Source organism: Pelophylax lessonae, assembly GCF_965119305.1.
Source record: "Pelophylax lessonae genome assembly, chromosome: 1".
NCBI lineage: Eukaryota > Metazoa > Chordata > Amphibia > Anura > Ranidae > Pelophylax > Pelophylax lessonae.
Window position 1 is genome coordinate 352,960,764 of NC_138768.1, and position 21,242 is coordinate 352,982,005.

Here is a 21,242-nt window from a genome sequence, read left to right on the forward strand (position 1 = left end):
GGGGCGTGGCCAGACGACGCACCCAATCGAAGGTTACGGCAGCAAAGGACATCCGGAACTACCCGATCTGGCGTGGAGCCATATCGGATGAGGAGAAGGGGTCCCGATACTGCCTTTATGAGAGATGCTGTGATTTATCCAACTACAAGTGAGTGCATTATGTGTTGTTTTACTTTGGAATAAAGCTTTATGAGACGTATTGCACTAGTGGAGATATCTGTTTATTTTCCACATATTTGGGAGACATTGGCAGAAAAAGGGACGCTATACTGGATTGGGAACCATCTCTTGCTTGATTTAACCTATCCTATGGTGACATGTGGATTTGTGATCATTATGCGAGTGCTGCTCACTTATGAGAGTAGGTGAGCATATCTATCCGGTGAGTGGCCATTTCTTATTGTCCCCCTGCACTTGGTGGTGGATTTGTGGTGACCCGACCAGATTACACGGAGGTTTACAATACTTACCCAACAACTACCGTCAATAACATTGGACTTTCATGTTTATTGAAGATCTGGAAGGAGGATTGATGTTTATATTCACCCGTTAATAGACTTATGGTATTAGTCAATTAAAGACTGTGAGGACTAAGTTTTTACCACACTGTTTATTTAGTGGGCATCCACTATCTATTTTAGGAACTCTTAGATACTGTTTCAGCGCTACTATCATTCCATATACTTTGCACTGACTGCACTGCAGTAGTGATTTAAAATTATTGCAGTGAGTGAGTGCACTACTGCAGCAGTTTATAATGCATTCATGCACAATCAGAATGATGTGAAACAAAATGTCCCTGCAATTGAAGTTTTTCTATCAGTTCTCATGCTGTTAAGTGTGAAGAATGAGGCCTCAATGTTAAAAATGTTAATAAATAAAGTTTTACATGTTCAGTAACAGATTTGTGTCGAAATTTGTGTTTATTCTGCAAAATTTTAAATGTAGAAAAATATCGTCCGATACCAATATGCGATCACCAAAATATCGGTATCGGCAACGAAAAACCAATATAGGTGGATCATTAATGTTAAACCATATAACCTGCTATCCATGCATTTCTATTGCAGAAAAAAAAATGCACTGGATTGCATGTAGAACCGGCCCTCACTGTATGTTCCTTTAAGACCTCAGTCCCAGTCATCTGCTGTGGACAATTGTGCTTTTTAAGCCACAGGAACTCCTTTTGTTTTTTCTTCCTTTCTTTAGCCTCCTGTACTTCCTGGCCAGTAAACATGGTATTCTGGGGGCAGCTACATACCGCTAGGCGTGCTCGGCTCATAGGAACAGGGACTGTTATAGATGATGCTACATAAAGCTATATTCCCACCCCTTAAACACAGGCGACTTTTACAGTACGCGGTTTTCGATACACTTAGTTGATTTTTGTGATACACAAGAATACAAGGTCCAGTACATAATCAGTCAGAAAAAGCATCACATGTATGGTATCCCCACACTCAGGAGTGGCAGAATGTGTCTCAATGCCTCAAATACCTTGGGGTGGTCATTTTGGGGTTATCTTGGCACTCCATGGCCTCCTCCAAAATGTAATAGGTAATCACAAAATGCATAATTTATGCTCCTTGCAAGCCTAAAGGTGCTCCTTGGATTTTGGGTCCCACTCTTTGCCGCTAGGCTCCTAAAAAGTCTCAAACATTTGGTATTCCTGTACTCAGGAGTAGTAGAAGAATGTGCTTTGGGGTGTAATTCTAAGTATGCTTGGTAGAAATACAGTATATTAATAATTCAAACCTTTGTGTACAAAAACATAATGTGGCAAGTTTGCGGGTGTGTTTTTTTTTTTTTTTTTTTTAATTGCACTCCAGAGCCTAAAAACACATAATTGGTAGTCAGGAAATTAGATATACATACATTATACAATTTTCTTACAATTTTCTGTGAAATGTTCTTTAGATTTACCTTCATCTATGTAGTACAAAGGCCTGCCTTATAGGATACAATTGAAAGTGTTGTTTAGTTTTGACCTCCTATTATACGGTTTTTGGTAAACCTAACAGAAAATTGTACAAGAAAATTGAACATGTATGGCCAGCCTAAGTTATGCCCCTTAAAAGCTTGAAGGTGCAGCTTGGAGTTTGGGTCCTATTATGCTAGGCTGCAAACGTTTCTCAGATATGTTGTATCCCCATACTCAGGAGTAATAGCAGAATGTGTTTTTGGGTGTAATATATCTTTTTTATTCTCCATTGTGGTAAAAATTTGAATAATGGAAGGTGCACACAAACTCCCCCCCCAGGTCTTTTAGACCCCAGATCTCTCCATAAAGAAGACTTGTCATGTTGTATTGTTATCGCAAGGGATGTTTGCATTCCTTGCCATAGCAATAAAAGTAACCACAATTTTTTTTTTTTAAAGGGACAGTGTAAAAATTTTTAAAAAATGTAATAAAAAAAATACATTTTAAGTACCCCCTGTCCCAGTGTGCTTGTGTGCAGTAATAAACTCAAATGTAGATCACACCCAAATATGCAAACAATGTTTGCACCACACATGTGAGTTATTGCTGCAAACGTTAGAGCGAGAGCAATAATTCTAGCACTAGACCTCCTCTGTAATGCTTAACTGGTAACCTGTAGACATTTTTAAAGCGTCGCCTATGGAGTTTTTTATGTACCGTAGTTTGACGCCATTCCACAAACGCGCTCAATTTGAAAGCATGACATGTTAGGTATCTATTTACTCGCCGTAACATCCTATTTCAAATTCTACAAAAAAAAGTGTAATATATGATAATTTTTGTTTGTTTATTCATTAAAGTGTATTTTTTCCAAAAAAATTGCATTTAAAAAAAACCGCTGTGCAAATACCATCTAACATAAAAAAAATTGCAACAAACGGCAAGTAATTTTCTAGCAAAAAATACAGATTTTTACTTGTCAACAACAAATGTCAGAAAAAGGCCTGGCCCTTTTAATAGTTAATTCCATCTCCAATTGTCTTAAAATTAGATTGTTTATTTTAATAATGATATTGAAGACTAAAAGAGGAACCAAAGTCCACAATTTTTTTTTTTTTTTTTGCTCTATATAAGTGTTTTGTCTGGGGTTTTTTTTATTTATTCCTTTTTTTTTTTTTCTTGTTCCTGTTTTAAAAAATAAATCCTTACATTTTGTATGGGTTCATGTTTCCTCATGGCTTTATTTCTCAATAAGTGTAGACACGCACCTGCTGGCTGAAGTGCGTTGGTGTCAATGAGACCCCTGTATTCTAATATGTGTGTCTTTTGTTTGCCTGTCATTCTTGGATTACTTTTTCATGAAAGCAGAAGGCATGCCTGTGTGTCAAGCCCCCTTCATTTAGCAGGCAGATACCATTTTACCTTTTGGACCATCTGTTACATAGGTGTTATTCTATTTATTAACTGAGTCTTGCCCGCTGTTTAAAATTGCTTTAATTCTTAATGACACCCCGACACATATGAAAGTTCAGAGCTCTCTGAATGTACGCAGCTGATTAGCAGGTCCCGGCCATGAATCATTGGCATGCGGGCGCTCTAAACCCGGAAGTAGGCAGCGATGTACGGGTATGTCTCTTTGCCTTCAGTGGCCGCTTGTCTGCAGTACATTGTAGGCGGGGAGCTGTTAAATTGGAACCCGGGGCAAAATGATAATTACCTATATGATGTAGTTTGTCAGTAGCATTAAAGCCCCATTAGGGGCAAAATATAAACCTCCTACCCCACCCCCTTCTCATCCAGTCTGCAAGTGTGTTTATTTATTTTTTTGTCTTACCGGGTGACGTTACTGAAACCCACAGCTGTAAAATCAGTCTATATATGCAGTAAAGCATGCTTGTTATACTCGCTGTAGAACCTGAGGGGTTAATCTTGCGCATTGTGTAAAAAGGCTGTTTGATCCTGTCTTCTCTGATCCTCTCCTTCTTCCACTGTCCCTAATCCATGTCTTAATAGTACAGAGCCTTGAGGGCACTCTGCACATGCTCAGTTTGGTGTGTATTGCTAGAGAGTTGTTTTTTTTTTTTTTTTGGAGGGTGCATGTAATTAGTACAGGGCCAATCAGCACTTTCCAGACAGAGGGTCAGGGTGATACAACCTCATAGACAGTCGGAGGAGAATGAAAACTCTTTCTATAAGCTTCAAACAGTGCTCAGCCAGATGATAAAAGTCGCAAGACTGCTATATACTGCTGATGAGAAAAGGTATTTAGCAGTTTATATTTACAAGATAATTACATTTCCATGTTCTGTGTACTGTGGGAGACCAGATATAGTGAATGCAGGGTCCTTTAACTTAGAGATGGACTTTAATCCAGCAGTATTTGTTTCCTCCAGTACCCTTGTGACCATGCTTTTACAGTATTTGGAGTTGGTGGTGTTCCTATTACCTACTGTATTTTAGTGCCCCCAACGTATGGCATATATCAGCAGCAGGAAGAGGATTTACACACACAATTGTTGCACTAATTCTTGGTTGTCTAAACTAAAAGCAGATTAATGGCCATACCCACAGAAGATTTCAAACAGTTATAACCAGCTTTCAATCAAAATGACCATAAATTGCTGAAAATTGTCATGAGTATGGCCAGTAGAAGAGCTATTTTTTACAAACCCTGATTCCAAAAAAGTTGGGACACTGTACAAATTGTGAATTAAAATGCAATGATGTGGAAGTTTCAAATTTCAATATTTTCTTCAGAATACAACATAGATGACATATCAAATGTTTAAACTGAGAAAATGTATAATTTTAAGGGAAAAATAAGTTGATTTAAAATTTTTTGGCATCAACACATCTCAAAAAAGTTGGGACAAGGCCATGTTTACCACTGTGTGGCCTCCCCTCTTCTTTTTATAACAGTCTGCAAACTTCTGGGGACTGAGGAGAAAAGTTGTTCAAGTTTAGGATTAGGAATGTTGTCCCATTCTTGTCTAATACAGGCTTCTAGTTGCTCAACTGTCTTAGGTCTTCTTTGTCGCATCTTCCTCTTTATGATGTGCCAAATGTTTCCTATGGGTGAAAGATCTGGACTGCAGGCTGGCCATTTCAGTACCCGGATCCTTCTTCTAGGCAGCCATGATGTTGTAATTGATGCAGTATGTTGTCTGGCATTGTCATGTTGGAAAATGCAAGGTCTTCCCTGAAAGAGACGACGTCTGGATGGGAGCATATGTTGTTCTAGAACTTGGATATACCTTTCAGCATTGATGGTGCCTTTCCAGATATGTAAGCTGCCCATGCCACACGCACTCATGCAACCCCATACCATCAGAGATGCAGGCTTCTGAACTGAGCGCTGATAACAACTTGGGTTGTCCTTGTCCTCTTTAGTCCGGATGAGATGGCGTCCCAGTTTTCCAAAAAGAACTTCAAATTTTGATTTGTCTGACCACAGAACAGTTTTCCACTTTGCCACAGTCCATTTTAAATGAGCCTTGGCCCAGAGAAAATGCCTGCGCTTCTGGATCATGTTTAGATTTGGCTTCTTTTTTGGCCTATAGAGTTTTAGCCGGCAACGGCGAATGGCACGGTGAATTGTGTTCACCGACAATGTTTTCTAGAAGTATTCCTGAGCCCATGTTGTGATTTCCATTACAGTAGCATTCCTGTATGTGATGCAGTGCCGTGTAAGGGCCTGAAGATCACGGGCATCCAGTATGGTTTTCCGGCCTTGACACTTACGCACAGAGATTGTTCCAGATTCTCCGAATCTTTGGATGATATTATGCCCTGTAGATGATGATAACTTCAAACTCTTTGCAATTTTTCTCTGAGAAACTCCTTGCTGATATTGCTCCACTATTTTTTGCCGCAGCATTGGGGGAATTGGTGATCCTCTGCGCATCTTGACTTCTGAGAGACACTGCCACTCTCAGAGGCTCTTTTTATACCCAATCATGTTGCCAATTGACCTAATAAGTTGCAAATTGGTCCTCTCGCTGTTCCTTATATGTACATTTAACTTTTCCGGCCTCTTATTGCTACCTGTCCCAACTTTTTTGCAATGTGTAGCTCGCATGAAATCCAAAATGAGCCAATATTTGGCATGACATTTCAAAATGTCTCACTTTCAACATTTGATATGTTATCTATATTATATTGTGAATAAAATGTAAGTTTATGAGATTTGTAAATTATTTAATTTAAATTAATTTAAATCCTTTTTTACTCACAATTTGTACAGTGTCCCAACTTTTTTGGAATTGGGTTTGTACTTTAGAAGTGTTCCCTTATAAGAACTTGCAGCATTAGAAAAAATTATTGCCTGTGCACCTTTTTGTTTTGTTCTGTAAAAGGTTTCCTTCCGTAATGATGCATAGAGTGCCCTGACCTTATGCACCCAATCAGATTTTCCCTTTATTGAATTCAAAAGAACTTTAGAGTATGTGAGTGGCTGCTGCACTTTCAGGCTCAACTCCAGTGCTTATCCCCCCACCTCTCACTGTTGTGGTGGAAAAGGAGCAGTGTGGGGCAGTTCTTGATCGGAGGTAAGTAGTGCAGCAATAGCTGCCAATTTAGGCTTTAATTACAGTAATTGCTGTTTGCATCACTGTAATTAAATATCTTGTATATCTTTTAAATAGTCCTTTTTTTATTTTTGGAGCTTTTTAGATATAGAAAGGTATTTGCAATTATTATTTATTGTAGTTATTAGTGTAGCAATGTTTCCAGGCCTTGGGCCTGAGGTGGGTCTGCCATTAGCACCGGTAACACTCCCAACACATTTAAGTTGTGAACCCAGGTGTGAGAACTGAGACAATGACCATTCTGGCATCTTTGGTTTGTTTATTGTATATTGGGGATGGGAGAAGGGAATGAGTGGGATACTCCTCTGGCTCAACTAGGTTTGACGAGGACACTGTACAGATAAAAAATGCCCATTGGCGCTGTATCGATGCCAGCTGAATGCCGACTAGCGCTTCCTGGTGCTCAAAGATACTGTGAATACTGAACTTGTGCTAGAACTTCGACTTTAACTTGTTCGTTAACTCAGAAGATCCAGGACTGTAGAACACTTGACTCTTGACACCCGATGTAGCTCAAAAGTCACTGAACAGCTCCCTCCAGCCCTTCACTGACTGAGGTAGCTCATTGTCATTGCTTGTGCTGCTGCAACTCTTAACTCTGTCCACTGCACACTGTACACTGACTCTTCAGGGCCCAACCTCTGCTACCCCCATTACACTTCAGGGTCCTCTGACTAGGTACCCCCTCTAACACTTCAGGGTCCTCTGACTAGGCACCCCCGTTAATCTGCCTTCTGGGGTAGATACAGGCCTGAGTGTGTCTCTGGTTGGGTTTCCTCCACTGCCCAATGAGAACCCTCTCATGAAGCCAGTGGGGAGACTCCCCTCTCATGCAGACACACCTGGGAGACATTACAGCCAGCTGAAATCATGGCCCTGCTGTTAGGCAGCCAAGGCCCACTATACTTTTACCTAGCACCTACCTGTAGGGTGCTACATCATTTATTTATTTTCCATGGAAATTCACATAAATGCAACCTGATGGCTGTACCTGCAGATAAGACTAGGTCAACAGTAATGTGCAGTTTCTTCAAATAACTGTAACTGTGTTTTGTTTTCAAGCTTCTGTTGCTGACGAAGAAAAGGGTATAATTCCACGTGCCATCCAAGAGCTCTTCCAGATAATCTCTGAAAACCACAACACTGACTTTAACATTACAGTGTCTTATATTGAAGTTTACAAGGAAGATCTGCGGGACCTTCTGGAACTTGAAACGAATGTAAAAGATATTCACATTAGGGAAGATGAGAAGGGAAACACAGGTACTTATATTAATAAACCAAAGTCAGATTGATGTTTAATATATTAGTATATTTGTTGTTTTACCTGTGGCTTCATTAATTTACATGTTACAAATTCCAACTATTGTGCTTTCATTAAAAAGGTATAGTGCTAGATGAAATATTGTGGTAAACAACATACAGCAAATGATAAACACTTATATTTTAGGCCCTTTTCAGATGGAGCGATCTGTACAAGTGGAATCCGCCTGCTCAGTGGGGGATTTCTCCGCTGATCCCTGCTGAGCAGGTGGATGACAGGTCCGTGTCTGATATGCAGGGCGGACACGGACACATCACACTTTTCTCTGAGGCAGTCAGATGGAAAGAGACTGCATGTCCGTGCAGGCTCTGCTTTCCCATCTGTGGGCCCGGACCTGGCATAGCGGGTGTCGCCTGGGTAGAGGGGAGGGAGGAGAACGGACACACAGTTTTTGACCCGGAAGTGACATGTGACGTACACATCAAGGCTCTGGGAAGAATGTAATGCACTGCAATGTGCATTGCATTACATTCACTGGAGCACAGAGGAGACATGCAGGGCCTTTTAGACCCTCGACCTCTCATTAAAGAGAACCTTTCACCAAAAAATCATCACATAGGGAACTTTTTGTCCCGTGATGGGGGAAAAATAGAAAATTTTAATTGTAAAAATTTAGTTACAGCTAAGCATATAAAATCCCCTCACCCCCCCCCCCCCCACATATACACACGTAAAAATGTAAATGCATGTGGCGGGGGGAACCTATGACTGAAAACCATTGATTGCGATACACATGTTACATATCGCCGTGCATGTCAGAATGAGATCATTAATTCTATCACGAGACCTCCTTTGTACTGCTAAACAGATAATCTATAAGGGGTTTTTAAGAGCTGCCTATGGAAAGTATAGGGTACTGACATGTTTGACATGTTGAGTATCTATTTACTTTTGCAACCTTGGCTTTTATATTTTACCAAAAATAGGTAATTTATTGCGTTTTTGTGCCCCCTAAAATAAAACTTTTGTGGTGTGTGTTTTTATACAGAATTTTTTTTTTTATAGACCTTAGCGGTAATATAATGTGACCTAAAAAAAAAAAATTGGAACTACCCGTCCCTGCTGAAGAAAAGCAGGCCCAAACCATGATGCTGCCACCACCATGTTTGACAGTGGGGATGGTGTGTTCAGGGTGATGAGAGCTGTGTTGCTTTTACGCCAAACATAACGTTTTGCATTGTTGCCAAAAGTTCGATTTTGGTTTCTTCTGACCAGAGCACCTTCTTCCACATGTTTGGTGTGGAAATGGCTTTATTCTTGCCACTCTTCCATAAAGGCCAGATTTGTGCAGTATACGACTGATTGTTGTCCTATGGACAGAGTCTCCCACCTCAGCTGTAGATCTCTGCAGTTCATCCAGAGTGATCATGGGCCTCTTGGCTGCATCTGTGATCAGTCTTCTCCTTGTATGAGCTGAAAGTTTAGAGGGACGGCCAGGTCTTCGTAGATTTGCAGTGGTCTGATACTCCTTCCATTTCAATATTATCACTGGCACAGTGCTCCTTTGGATGTTTAAAGCTTGGGAAATCTTTTTGTATCCAAATCCGGCTCTAAACTTCTCCACAACAGTATCTCGGACCTGCCTGGTGTGTTCCTTGTTCTTCATGATGCTCTCTGCGCTTTAAACGGACCTCTGAGACTATCAGAGTGCAGGTGCATTTATACAGTGACTTGATTACACACAGGTGGATTCTATTTATCATCATTAGTAATTTAGGTCAACATTGGATCATTCAGAGATCCTCACTGAACTTCTGGAGAGAGTTTGCTGCACTGAAAGTAAAGGGGCTGAATAATTTTGCACGCCCACTTTTTCAGTTTTTTATTTGTTAACAAAGTTTGAAATATCCAATAAATTTCGTTCCACTTCATGATTGTGTCCCACTTGTTGTTGATTCTTCACAATAAATTACAGTTTTATATCTTTATGTTTGAAGCCTGAAATGTGGAAAAAGGTTGCAAAGTTCAAGGGGGCCGAATACTATTGCAAGGCACTGTGTGTGTGTATATGTATATATATATATATATATATATATATATATATATATATATATATATATATATATACCATAGTTTGTGGACTTAATACGTTTCCTACAGGCTAAATAATATACACTGATTTGGGTTATTTTCACCAAAGAAATGTTCTCAGAATACATTTTGGGCTACATTTTTTAAAAACAATTATTTTTTAATTGCAAAATTTTTTAACCGAAACTAAGAAAAACTTTTGGTCTTTTTTTCATTTATTTGGCAAAAAATTTATAAAACCAAGTGGTGATTAACTTGGTTTTTTATTGTTTGCTAAATAAACTAAAAAAAGACCTAAAATTGTGAAAAAATTCTTTGTTTCTGTTATCACATTTTGCAAATAAATAATTGTTCTTCATAAATTTCGACCAAAATGTGTTCAGCTACATTTCTACAATCTATGGTGTGTATCTGAAAATTGATCGATCCTGATGTACAATACCGACAGCCATGCTCATTTCTTGAGGCCCAAAAATGTATGCATTTAGTAAGAGGCATGGCAAGTTTTTTTTTTTTTTTTTTTTTGAAGATATAAATTTGTCTTAAATTTTTTTTTCTTACATACTGTCACCAATACAGTACAGGGTCATAGAACTGATGCGGTGGTGATTAGTGACACTAACTGGGAACAGTACAAAAAAAAATAATACATTTTATTTTCAGTTTTTATGAATTTCTTTTTACATACTTTGACAAGAGCAATATAATGTACTAAGTAACATTGTACCACTCTAGGGAAGTGATCAAGGGATTTTTTTTTTTCTTTTTACACATTGTGTGTCTGGACAGCAAGTGGTTAAAACAAAAAAAAAAAAAAAGGAGAGGGCATGTGAATGGTGCCAGAATAAATACAATGACAACTCGCTAGGTTGTTTTGTAAAGCATACAGTGCATGAACTATAACAAACACGAAAGAAAAAAAGTGGAATAAATAGCACACCAGTCAGGTGAAGTAAGGAAAATTGTCTCTAATAAAATACATTAAAAATGTACTCCCATTTGTCCTACGATTGAAGTGTTTATCTCTGACTCAGCTGCAGTCTTTTGTACCAAGGGATCCACTCACCATCGAAAGTGCTGGGGTTTCAGCTGAATGAATATACAGTGTGTGTGTGTGTGTGTGTGTATATATGTATGTGTGTGTGTATATATATATATATATAAAAGAAAAAATACATTCTAGTATTATAAATCTAAAACACAGAGTTGCATTTTACAAGTAAATTTTAACTATATATGCAGAAAATATTTAAAATCACTATTATTCATTCAAACAAAGGAACAAGATGTAAAATGATTACAAGACATATATATAATACTGTAGAGCGACTATTATTTGTAGAATAGTTATAGTTGATGAGTCTAAGCTATGCATATGGTCACTGAATACCTGCTGTGGTTCAAACTGAATAGGCAATCTGACTTTTTGGGAAACCGGTTTTCAGAGTACATCAGAATGTACTCTAAGCCAGTAGAGGCTGTGTGCAATATTGCTGATAACAAGAAATGCCCACTGCATTTTTTAGAGGATTTTGGGACAAATACAAATGTACATTTTTTTTTTTTTGTTGTTTAGTGAAGTGTAGTAGAATTGTAATGTTTAAAAAAAAAAAAAACTACTTAGGGCTCTTTCACACGGGCGGTCCGATCAGATCCGCCTGTCATTTTTTTAGGCGGATCTGATCGGATCCTCCATGCAGCTCTATGGGGCAGCGGGTGTCAGCGGAGACACTTCCGCTGACACCCGCTGCCATCCGCATCCGATCCTGTGCTGAAATCTGGACGGATGGAAACCCTATTTTTCCATCCGTTCAGTAATCGGAGCGGAGCGGATCTGTTGAGAGCAGACAAGCGGTCCGCTCTCATCCGATCCCCCATAGAGGGCAGCGGGTGCTGAGACACCTCCCTCTCCGCTCTGCAAGCGGAGACGGAGCTGTCATCCGCCCGGCTCAGTGGGGATCGCGGATCGATCCCCGCTGAGCAACACGGATCCGCCTACGGAGGCGGACCGTGTGAAAGAGCCCTTAGAATATTTTTTCTGCTTATAGTTACATTTTTATCATAACTGGAGATATCCGTTAAATCCTCTGAGAAATATACATAGCCGCAGGTCATAGATTCCTCTGTGAGGCATGAGATGCCAAACCTCAAACTCTGTTTTTTGAGTTTTAAAGTGATTCTAAAGGCATATTGTTTTTTTAATTAAAATAAAAAGCGGTTATATTTATCTGATCTGTGCAAAGGTATCGTACAGAGTGGCTACTTATCTCCTCTTCTGGAGTCTTTCTTTTCCTTTGTGTGCTTTTGGGGTACACGTGCAGGCACGCTCCGGAGCCGGCCTTTCTACATCCATAGATGCACACTTCTCACTCCCTCCTCACAGGATTTGTCTGACAGCAATGGGAGCTATTGATTTCGGCTGCTGCCTGTGTGTCCTGTGAGAAGTGTAAGCGAGGAGAGCGGGGTGCTGTACTTGGGCACAAAGCTGGATCGAAAGAGGACTCCGGGATCTGTTTAGGGAGGTGGGGGGGGGGTGTAAAGATACTGGAAGGTTTTTGTTTTTTTGAAAGGGTAGGTTTAACTTTAAGAACACAATACATGTTCCACCCGTTTCCCAATGCTGCAGCCACTGCCCATTACCCACCACTGGCAGCAGTACGGTAAGAAGTTTTCTGTACTAGCTGTCACTTTTTAAAATCTGCACCGCCAGGCATCTGTGTCATTCATTCACACCGCTCTGTGTGCATGAACTACAAGCCTCGATATCCTTTGCGTTTGTCGGCTTGTAGTTCCCAATGAACTACCACAGCTGTGTTGAGCGCCGTGGTAGTTAATTGTATCTGCCTGCCAGTACAGGATACACGGGTACACAGACCGTTCTGAAGGAGACCTGCATGGCACCAGCGATTTGATGTAGTCTGGTGATATGAGGAAGTTCCCTTTTCAGTAAGGAAATGTTTAGTACAAGAAACAGCACAAAGAATATCCAGCTTTAGGGTCAAGCCAGATTATTGCTATGCAAATAATCAATGAAGTTTAAAATAAAACAACTCAAAACCCAGGTTCAAGCGACACAAAGTTTTACGTACATGAGTAAACCATGAAAAGGCATTGCCGCACAAATAAGCTTGTGCTGCAGCAATGATAATTTGTGAGCTAATTTACAATTTGACAATGTAAGAAAATGTAGAAAATAAGGCAGAATGACATTCAGTGAGGATCTAGAAAGTGTATGCAATGCCTTAAAGTATTCAAACCCCTTGACATTTTTCACATTTTGTCATGTTACAACCAAAAACGTAATTGTATTTTATTGGGATTTTATGTGATAGACCAACACAAAGTGGCACATAATTTGGAGTGGTAGGAAAATGCTAAATAGTTTTCAAATTTTTTTACAAATAAATATCTGAAAAGTGTGCCGTGCATTTGTATTCAGCCCCCCTGAGTCAATACAAAAACTACCTTTCGCTGCAATTACAGCTGAAAGTCTTTTTGGGTTTGTCTCTACCAGCTTTGCACAACTAGAGAGAGACATTTTTGCTCATTCTTCTTTGTAAAATAGCTGAAGCTCTGTCAGATTGGATGGAGAGCGTCTGTGAACCGCAATTTTCAAGTCTTGCCGCAAATTCTCAATTAAATTTAGGTCTGAACTTTGACTGGGCCATTCTAACACATAAATATGCTTTGATATAAACCATTCCATTGTAGCTCTGGCTTTATGTTTAGAGTCGTTGTCCTGCTGGAAGGTGAACCTCTGCAGTCTCTTAAGTATTTTGTAGACTCTAACAGGTTTTCTTCTAAGATTGCCCTGTATTTGGCTCCATCCATCCTCCTATCAACTCTGACCAGCTTCCCTGTCCCTGCTGAAGAAAAAGCAGGCCCACAACATGATGTTTCCACCACCATGTTTCACAGGGATGGTGTGTTCAGGGTGATGTGCAATGTTAGTTTTTCGCCACACATAGCGTTTTGCTAAGGGTCAAAAAGATTCAATTTTGGTCTCCTCTGCCCAGAGCACCTTCTTCCACATGTTTCCTGTGTCCCCCACATGGCTTCCCGCAAACTGCAAATGGGACTTCTTAAGGCTTTCTTTCAAAAAATGGCTTTCTTCTTGCCACTCTTCCATAAAGGCCAGATTTGTGGAGTGCACGACTAATAGTTGTCCTGTGGACAGATTCTCCCACCTGAGCTGTGGATCTCTGCAGCTCCTCCAGAGTTACCATGGGCCTCTTGGCTGCTAGTCTGATTAATGCCTGGTCTGTCAGTTTAGGTGGACAGCCATGCCTTGGTGGGTTTGCAGTTGTGCCATACTCTTTCCATTTTTGGATGATAGATTGAATAGTGCTCCGTGAGATGTTCATAGCTTGGGATATTTTTTTTATTATTATTATACAGGATTTATATAGTGCAAACAGTTTACGCAGCTCTTTACAACTTGAGCGTAAACAGTACATCTACAATACACTTTAATACAGTAGGAATCGGAAGGCCCTGCTCATATAACCTAACCCTGCTTTAAACTTCTCCACAACGTTATCCATGACCTGTCTGGTGTGTTCCTTGGTCTTCATGATGCTGTTTTCTCATTAAGGTTCTCTAACAAGCCCCTGAGGGCTTCACAGAACAGCTGTATTTATACTGAGATTAAATTGTATTACATACATGGACTCTATTTACTAATTAGGTGACTTCTGAGGCAATTGGTTCCACTAGAATTTAGTTAGAGATATCAGAGTAAAGGGGCTGAATACAAATGCACGCCACACTTTTTAGATACTTTATTTATAAAAATATTTTGAGAACCATTTATCATTTTCCTTTCACTTCAAATTATGTGCCACTTTGTGTTAGTCTATCACATAAAATACATTTACGTTTTTGGTTGTAACTTGACAAAATTTGGAAAATTTCAAGGGGTATGAATAGTTTTTCCATGCACAGTATTCAGTGGAAAAAAGACTTGTTGGGAGTCCTGCAACTGGATGTCACCGATAGTGGACACCATGTTTGAGGCAGTCGGCCAATCCCTAATCATTTTATTTTATTACTTACATTTTGTTTGCATGTACAGTAAAGGCTTTTATTCAATTAAACAAAAAGGGTATGCTCAATGGACACTCACAGATCATATTTTGCTTTTACTTTTGTCTGTGCTAAACTGCTAAAACCGACCTATAGTTCTGTAGGCTCTTGTATGTCATTGTTTGTTTTTGTTTTTTTCTTACCTGGTTCATTTAGAAAAACCTACTCTAGTCCTAATATCAATTTATCTCACGTATGTGCATATATCTGATTAACATCTGATTAACATTATTTTATTTTGGGCTTTCAAGTTATCATCGGTGCCAAGGAAAGCCAAGTAGAAAGTGCAGATGAAGTTATGAGTCTTCTAGAATCTGGAAGTGCAGCACGGCACACTAGTACCACGCAAATGAATGAACACTCCAGTCGTTCCCATGCAATCTTTACAATTACCATATGCCAGCAAAGGGACAAAAACATCAGTGCTGCTGAAAGTACTACTGCAAGGTCAGTTCAGATGATCACATCAAAATTTCATTTTGTGGACTTAGCAGGCTCAGAAAGAGTGACCAAAACTGGAAACACTGGAGAGCGATTTAAAGAGTCAATCCAGATAAACAGCGGTTTGCTTGCCCTGGGTAATGTAATAAGTGCATTGGCTGATCCCAAAAGAAAAATTACACATGTGCCTTACAGAGATGCTAAGATTACTCGCATTCTTAAAGACTCCTTAGGTGGAAATGCCAAAACGGTCATGATTACATGCATTAGTCCTTCTACATCAAACTTCGATGAGTCTTTAAATTCTCTTAAGTATGCCAACCGTGCTAGAAATATAAAAAACAAACCAATAGTAAATTATAACCCAGACTGGGACAGAATGGATGAAATGGAACTGGAAATTAAGGCACTTAGGGAAGCTTTACAGAACCAGCAGAGCAGCAGGGTAAGTCGAATATGCCAAGTGTCTCAAGACTGGGGCCAAGAAAAGAGCAAGATTCGAGCTCTAGAAGAACAACTTGCACAATTTCAACTGGAGTGTTACAACCACAGACACTGTACAGAGGAAGCTTTATCTTTATTCCATGAATTTAAGGTCATGTCTGGCCTTACGAAATCACAAAAGAATCGACTCGAGAGCTGGCTGGTTATGGCAGAGGAGCTAAGAAGTGAAACAGCCTCTATTCCTGGAACTGATGATGCAATCGCCAGTGGCAGAGAGGAACCACATCATATCACCATACTACAGCTTAAAAGGGAGCTAAAGAAATGCCAGGTATATAGCTTTTTTTTTATTATTATAGATTTGAAACACAGAGATATATTCTTATAAATATTCACTGACCTTTTTGGCAGAATTTTCCAAATGCATATACATCAACATTCACTACACATTTCCTATACTTCTAAAGCAGCAAATACACATTCAGTGAAAGTGGTAGTCATTTATTCTTGGCAAATCATTTTAAGAAGCTGCTTATAGTTCCACTGGCAAATGTGCAGGATGAACCTTTTTCATTGTTGTGAAAAAAATGTTTTTGCAGGGTCAGTGTTAATTTATTTTTAATAAAGATGTGTAAAAACGTTTTGCCTCTATGGGCAGTTACTCCAATTTGATTTAAAAAAAAAAACAATTTGCTACCTCCACATGGCAAACATACAGATTTTGGGGCCTCCACACTGCAAGGGTTAAAAGCTTATTGGGCTACAGGTTTTGGCATAAGGCCCTTTTCAGACAAAGCGGAATCCATCCCAAGCAGATCCGCCTGCTCAGCTGGGGATTTCTCCACTGATTCCCGCTGAGCAGGCGGATGATAGAGTGGACACAGACACCGCCTGCTGTTCTCTATGGGGCGTTTGGATGGAAATGGACCACCTGTCCGTTTCCATCCAGTTGTCATCCAATCTGATCCGCTGGACTTTTTTTTTAGCAGACCGGATTGGAAGCCGGTGGGTGACAGTGGACACATGCCTGCTGACATCCTCCGCCCCATAGAGAACAATGGGTAGTCTGATCGGGTCTGCCTGAAAAATGGACATGCGGACCCGATCAGCTGCTGATTTTAAAGGGGCCTAAGGAGAAATAACTACCTTTTTCCACACTCCAGCAGGCCACTTAAAACAATGCAACTGGGTTGCTGGAGCCTCCTCCTTAAGCCACATGGCTGCAGTCACATGCTTGTCCCCTCCACTTAAAGTGCATGGTGAATAGCTCTGGTTTGTACTTAAAGAAATCAAGGGGCAAGCCACAGGCCAGAGCTTCTGAAAGAGGAGAGTTGCACCAGAGCAGGGGTTAGGATAAGTAATGCTGCTTCTCATTCTATCCCCTAGATGTAATGAGCATTTAACCCTTGCAGTTTTGGGGGGACATTTTAGGGGTAGATTTTGACCAATTGCCGGAGTTCGGTTTTAAAAGTGTGCATTGCATATAACATTTGCCCTGTTATGAATAGGGCAAATGTTACAGTAGGCTAATTTTCCATGTTGAAGAATGATGGTAAAGTGTTTTTTCATGTAAAATATTGCAGCGAATGTTCTCTATATAAAGTTTACAGAGCCTCTAACTGCTGTTTCCCTGGTGTGTTTTACAGAAATAAAATGTGATTTAAAAAAATTCTGGAAAAGCATCCCTTAGCATCTAAGACAGGCATGTCCAACCTGCGGCCCGGGGGCCACATGCGGCCCGGAACCCCAGGCAATGCGACCCACTGCCCCCTGACAATTATTTTTTTGCTGGGGAGGAAGGAAGTCGGGTTGGGGGCATGGCCACAGCGGCTTCCAACTAATGGTAGGCAAAGGCTGCCTCGGAGGGGGGGGAAGGGGAGCATGTGCAGTGTTTCTGACTCCTACCACCATTACCACTTCAAATCACTGAAGTGGTCATGGTGGTTAGAGTGTTCCTTTAATATCTCTCAGAAGAAGTAAACCTCTGTATACTGATTCCATTTCATTTAATCATCCTCTAGTTGTGTTAAATTAGTGCGGGGGGTGCGCCGGTGCGGGAAGGGTTATATACCTTAACTATAGTATATATTTTATATGCGGCCCAAGAAAATTTCTCTACACTCAATGTGGCCCAGAGAAGCCAAAAGGTTGGACACCCATGATCTAAGATCTATATAACATAACACAAGTTCAAATAAAACTTATGATGTAGAAAAACGTTACTGTAGAAGTGTTGTACAATACAAAATTGACTTATATTGGATCAAAATTTTACATGTTCAATTTCAGACATTTTTGCATTAAAAATTCTCTAGACCTGGCTTTTTGCTTTTTTTTTTAAATTGTGTATCCATATCTCCCCTTGAGCTGCCTGTGTTATGATATAATATCATACTGTACTGTTATGTATGCTTAATTTTCTAGCACTTTGTGAGCATTGACAGATGTTTCTATCCACTCAAGTATAATCTTAAGAAAGCCTTATTATATTCTGAATTAGAGGTTTCTAAGCAACTGCTTAGAGTCTTTTGTTCTGTTTCTGAAGATACATTGTCCCTGGTAAATAGAAGGCTGTACCTGCAGTTAGGCAGTTTCTAGTTATATGGGGTACCCGGCTGAATGTTTGCTACATTGTGGCTGGAGCAAACCCTGCATGTTTCTCAAATTCATAGGTACTTGGAGATGTATAAATATCCTGTTTATGGCAAAATGATAATGCCAAGGGAGTATTTAGTGAATAACATTGCAAAGTGTCTATAATTTGGCACAGTATAACAATTTAGTTTTGAGTAGGAATGTACCAAAAATGCACTTAACATTTTTTCTCTATCGCTCATTGACAGACGTAGTCTTCTTGATTCTCAAGAGCTGGGTTATGTTGTCTCCGCAGGAGTAGGACTAGGCAGAATGACAAAACGTTCTGGCTCCACCCTAGGGGGCAGTCCCTGAGGGTATATCCTCCCTCTCTCTGCTACAGGGAATCAGTTTTTTTCTGTCTAGTCAGGAGTAAGGACCTAAGTTCCTTGCTGGGATCTTTTGGTCCTGGCAAGACTTTTTTTCTTTAAGAAAAAGACATTTTTTAGGTAGTTTTCTCCAGTGTGTTTTTCCTGTGAGATCTTCAAGCAAAAATGCCGGACTGGGCGACACTTGTGGTCACCCCAGCCGGCCTACGAGCGCGTGCAGACCAGGCATTGCGCTTGGTCGGCCGCGACATATTCAAGTAAGTATGCGGGGCCGGGCGACGGGCTGGATGTGAGATCCAGTGGTCACCCCGGTCTCTGCCTAAAAGCGCGTGCAGACCAGTGCGCTGAGTCGGCCGCGACGGAGTCCCAGTAAAGGGACTGACTTTGCGAGTTAAAAGCTCGCTTGGACGCCAGGACCAGAGAGTCGAGGCGTCCACAAACCCCCACCTCGGTGGAGAGGGTATTATGAAGAGAGGGTGCCTGTCGGTTCGGTATGGTGAGTAAAACGTTCCCTTTTTTCCTCATTTATGAGGCAGTATATATTATGGGCCCCTCCATATATGGTCAGTATATATCTGACACTTACAAGTCCCCCTTGTAATACAGCATGTGTTTGTGGGAAGTGGACTTGGTTCAAGAGCTAACACTCTACCCAGCAGACTGTAACATTACAGCAAACATAGGAGGTATAATCCTACCTTATGTGCAGTGTATCTCTGTAGATCCATATGTCACCTCTCAGCAGAGTGCAGGTGGATGTGCTGGGAAGACGATATCGGCGGTCCGCCGCCATTTTGCCGTAGACCGAATGCATGTATGTCCTCAGGTCACGCCGGCCGCCATGTTTTTGGAGTCTTATGTCTCTTCTATGGGGGCGGCCATGTTTTGTGAGCCCAGCTTCCTCGTGGAGGGCTGGGAACGCCGGAAGGCGTATACAGGGGGCGGAGCCACGCCTTCTGCCCGGGAAAAAGCAAACAGCTCCTTCCAGTCTGTGTAAGACAGACGCTGGCTGCAGTTTGTTGGAAACTGCACTGCATCGGCTGGTGAGCCTTGGGGGTCCCTCTCTCTCTCTCTGGGATCGAGAAGCAGGTACTCTGAGGGGCGCTATTGCGCTAGGGGGAGACACACAAAAAAAAAAAAAAAAAAGAGCTTTTTGTTTATTGCTGGCAAAAGTGTCCTGTATTAACATGGACCCTGCCACTCATGTATCTCCTCCGGATCCCCTCGAGGGGTCTGCGGGATCCTCCAGCACCCCATTGACAATTGAATCTTTGTCAGCCATTATGGAAACTTTTGTGTCCCGGGTGGAAGTGGCTTGTCAGGGACAGGGCGCAAGAAAGCGACCCCCGCCTAACCCCTTATTATCTGAAACCTCGGATTCAGACTCTGAGCCTATTTCTGCAGTTGCAGGTACTTCATCTGGTATTGGTGTCTCGGGTCCTGTCTCTTCAGACAGTGAGGAGGATGTTTCGGCATCTGCCATAGCCCGAGAGGAAGCGTTGGTAAACGCACTCATTGTATCTGTTCAAGGGACTTTAAGGTTACAGGGTATTCCATCAGAAATAGCTGAAACTGAGATCCCTTTTGGGACTAAAAAGCACATCAAAGTGGCAAAGGTTTTTCCATTGCCCAAATGTTTTGGCAATCCAATCGATGAAGAATGGCGTCTGCCAAAACGCACTTTTAATATTTCCAAACGCATTGACAGGCGTTATCCGTTTGAGGAAACCCTTATTAAGAAATGGACAGAACCACCTGTGGTGGATTCACCAATTGCTAGATTGAATAAAGCCACGGTTATTCCTTTAGAAGACGCTCCGTCTTTTAAAGATCCAGTGGATCGCAAGATAGAAGCTATGTCTCGCACCATGTTTTCCTTGATTGGATCAGCTTTCAGGCCAATAATTGCTATTGGTCTGGTTTCGCAGGCTGTAACTGAATGGACCAAGTGGTTACGCCGGGACTTAGAAGAAGTCCCTCATGCGGTATCAGATTTGTTGGAACAAATGATACAGGGGTTACAGTTTGTATGTGATGCGGCGTTAGACGCCACTCCATTAATGGCGCGAGCATCAGTCTCAGCAGTGGTTCTCAGGCGTACACTGTGGCTAAAAGGTTGGATAGCCGACCAAGGTTCCAAAAAAGCATTGGCTAATATCCCCTTTTCAGGAGAACGTCTATTTGGAGCCAACTTAGATGAGATCATTAAGGATCTCACCGGTGGAAAAAGCACCTTTTTACCGCAAAATTTTAAAGGTAGAGGAACTCGTCAAAGACGAGGGCCTTCTTTTTCTGCTCACAAGAGGTTTTTTCGTCCAGCGGGTGAAAAAACTAAGTCCTCCAAGGTTCCTACAGGAGGCGTCAGGGGTCGTTGGTCGGGCAAGCAAAAGCCCGCCCCCTCCAGACCTGAAGATAAACCATCCAAAGCCTGAAGGTGCGCCCCCACC

At 41.0% G+C, this 21,242-nt stretch overlaps 1 protein-coding gene across 2 annotated transcripts in view; it reads left to right on the forward strand.

The window, feature by feature from the left end:
* The window catches only part of KIF27 (kinesin family member 27), a 165,539-nt gene that overhangs the window by 15,698 nt on the left and 128,599 nt on the right, over positions 1-21,242 (forward strand). For both annotated transcript variants that reach the window (XM_082265583.1, XM_082265584.1), the window contains exons 3-4: positions 7,570-7,770; positions 15,199-16,163. In XM_082265583.1, coding sequence (XP_082121709.1) covers positions 7,570-7,770; positions 15,199-16,163 — 1,166 coding nt within the window. The remainder of the gene's footprint in view (positions 1-7,569; positions 7,771-15,198; positions 16,164-21,242) is intronic.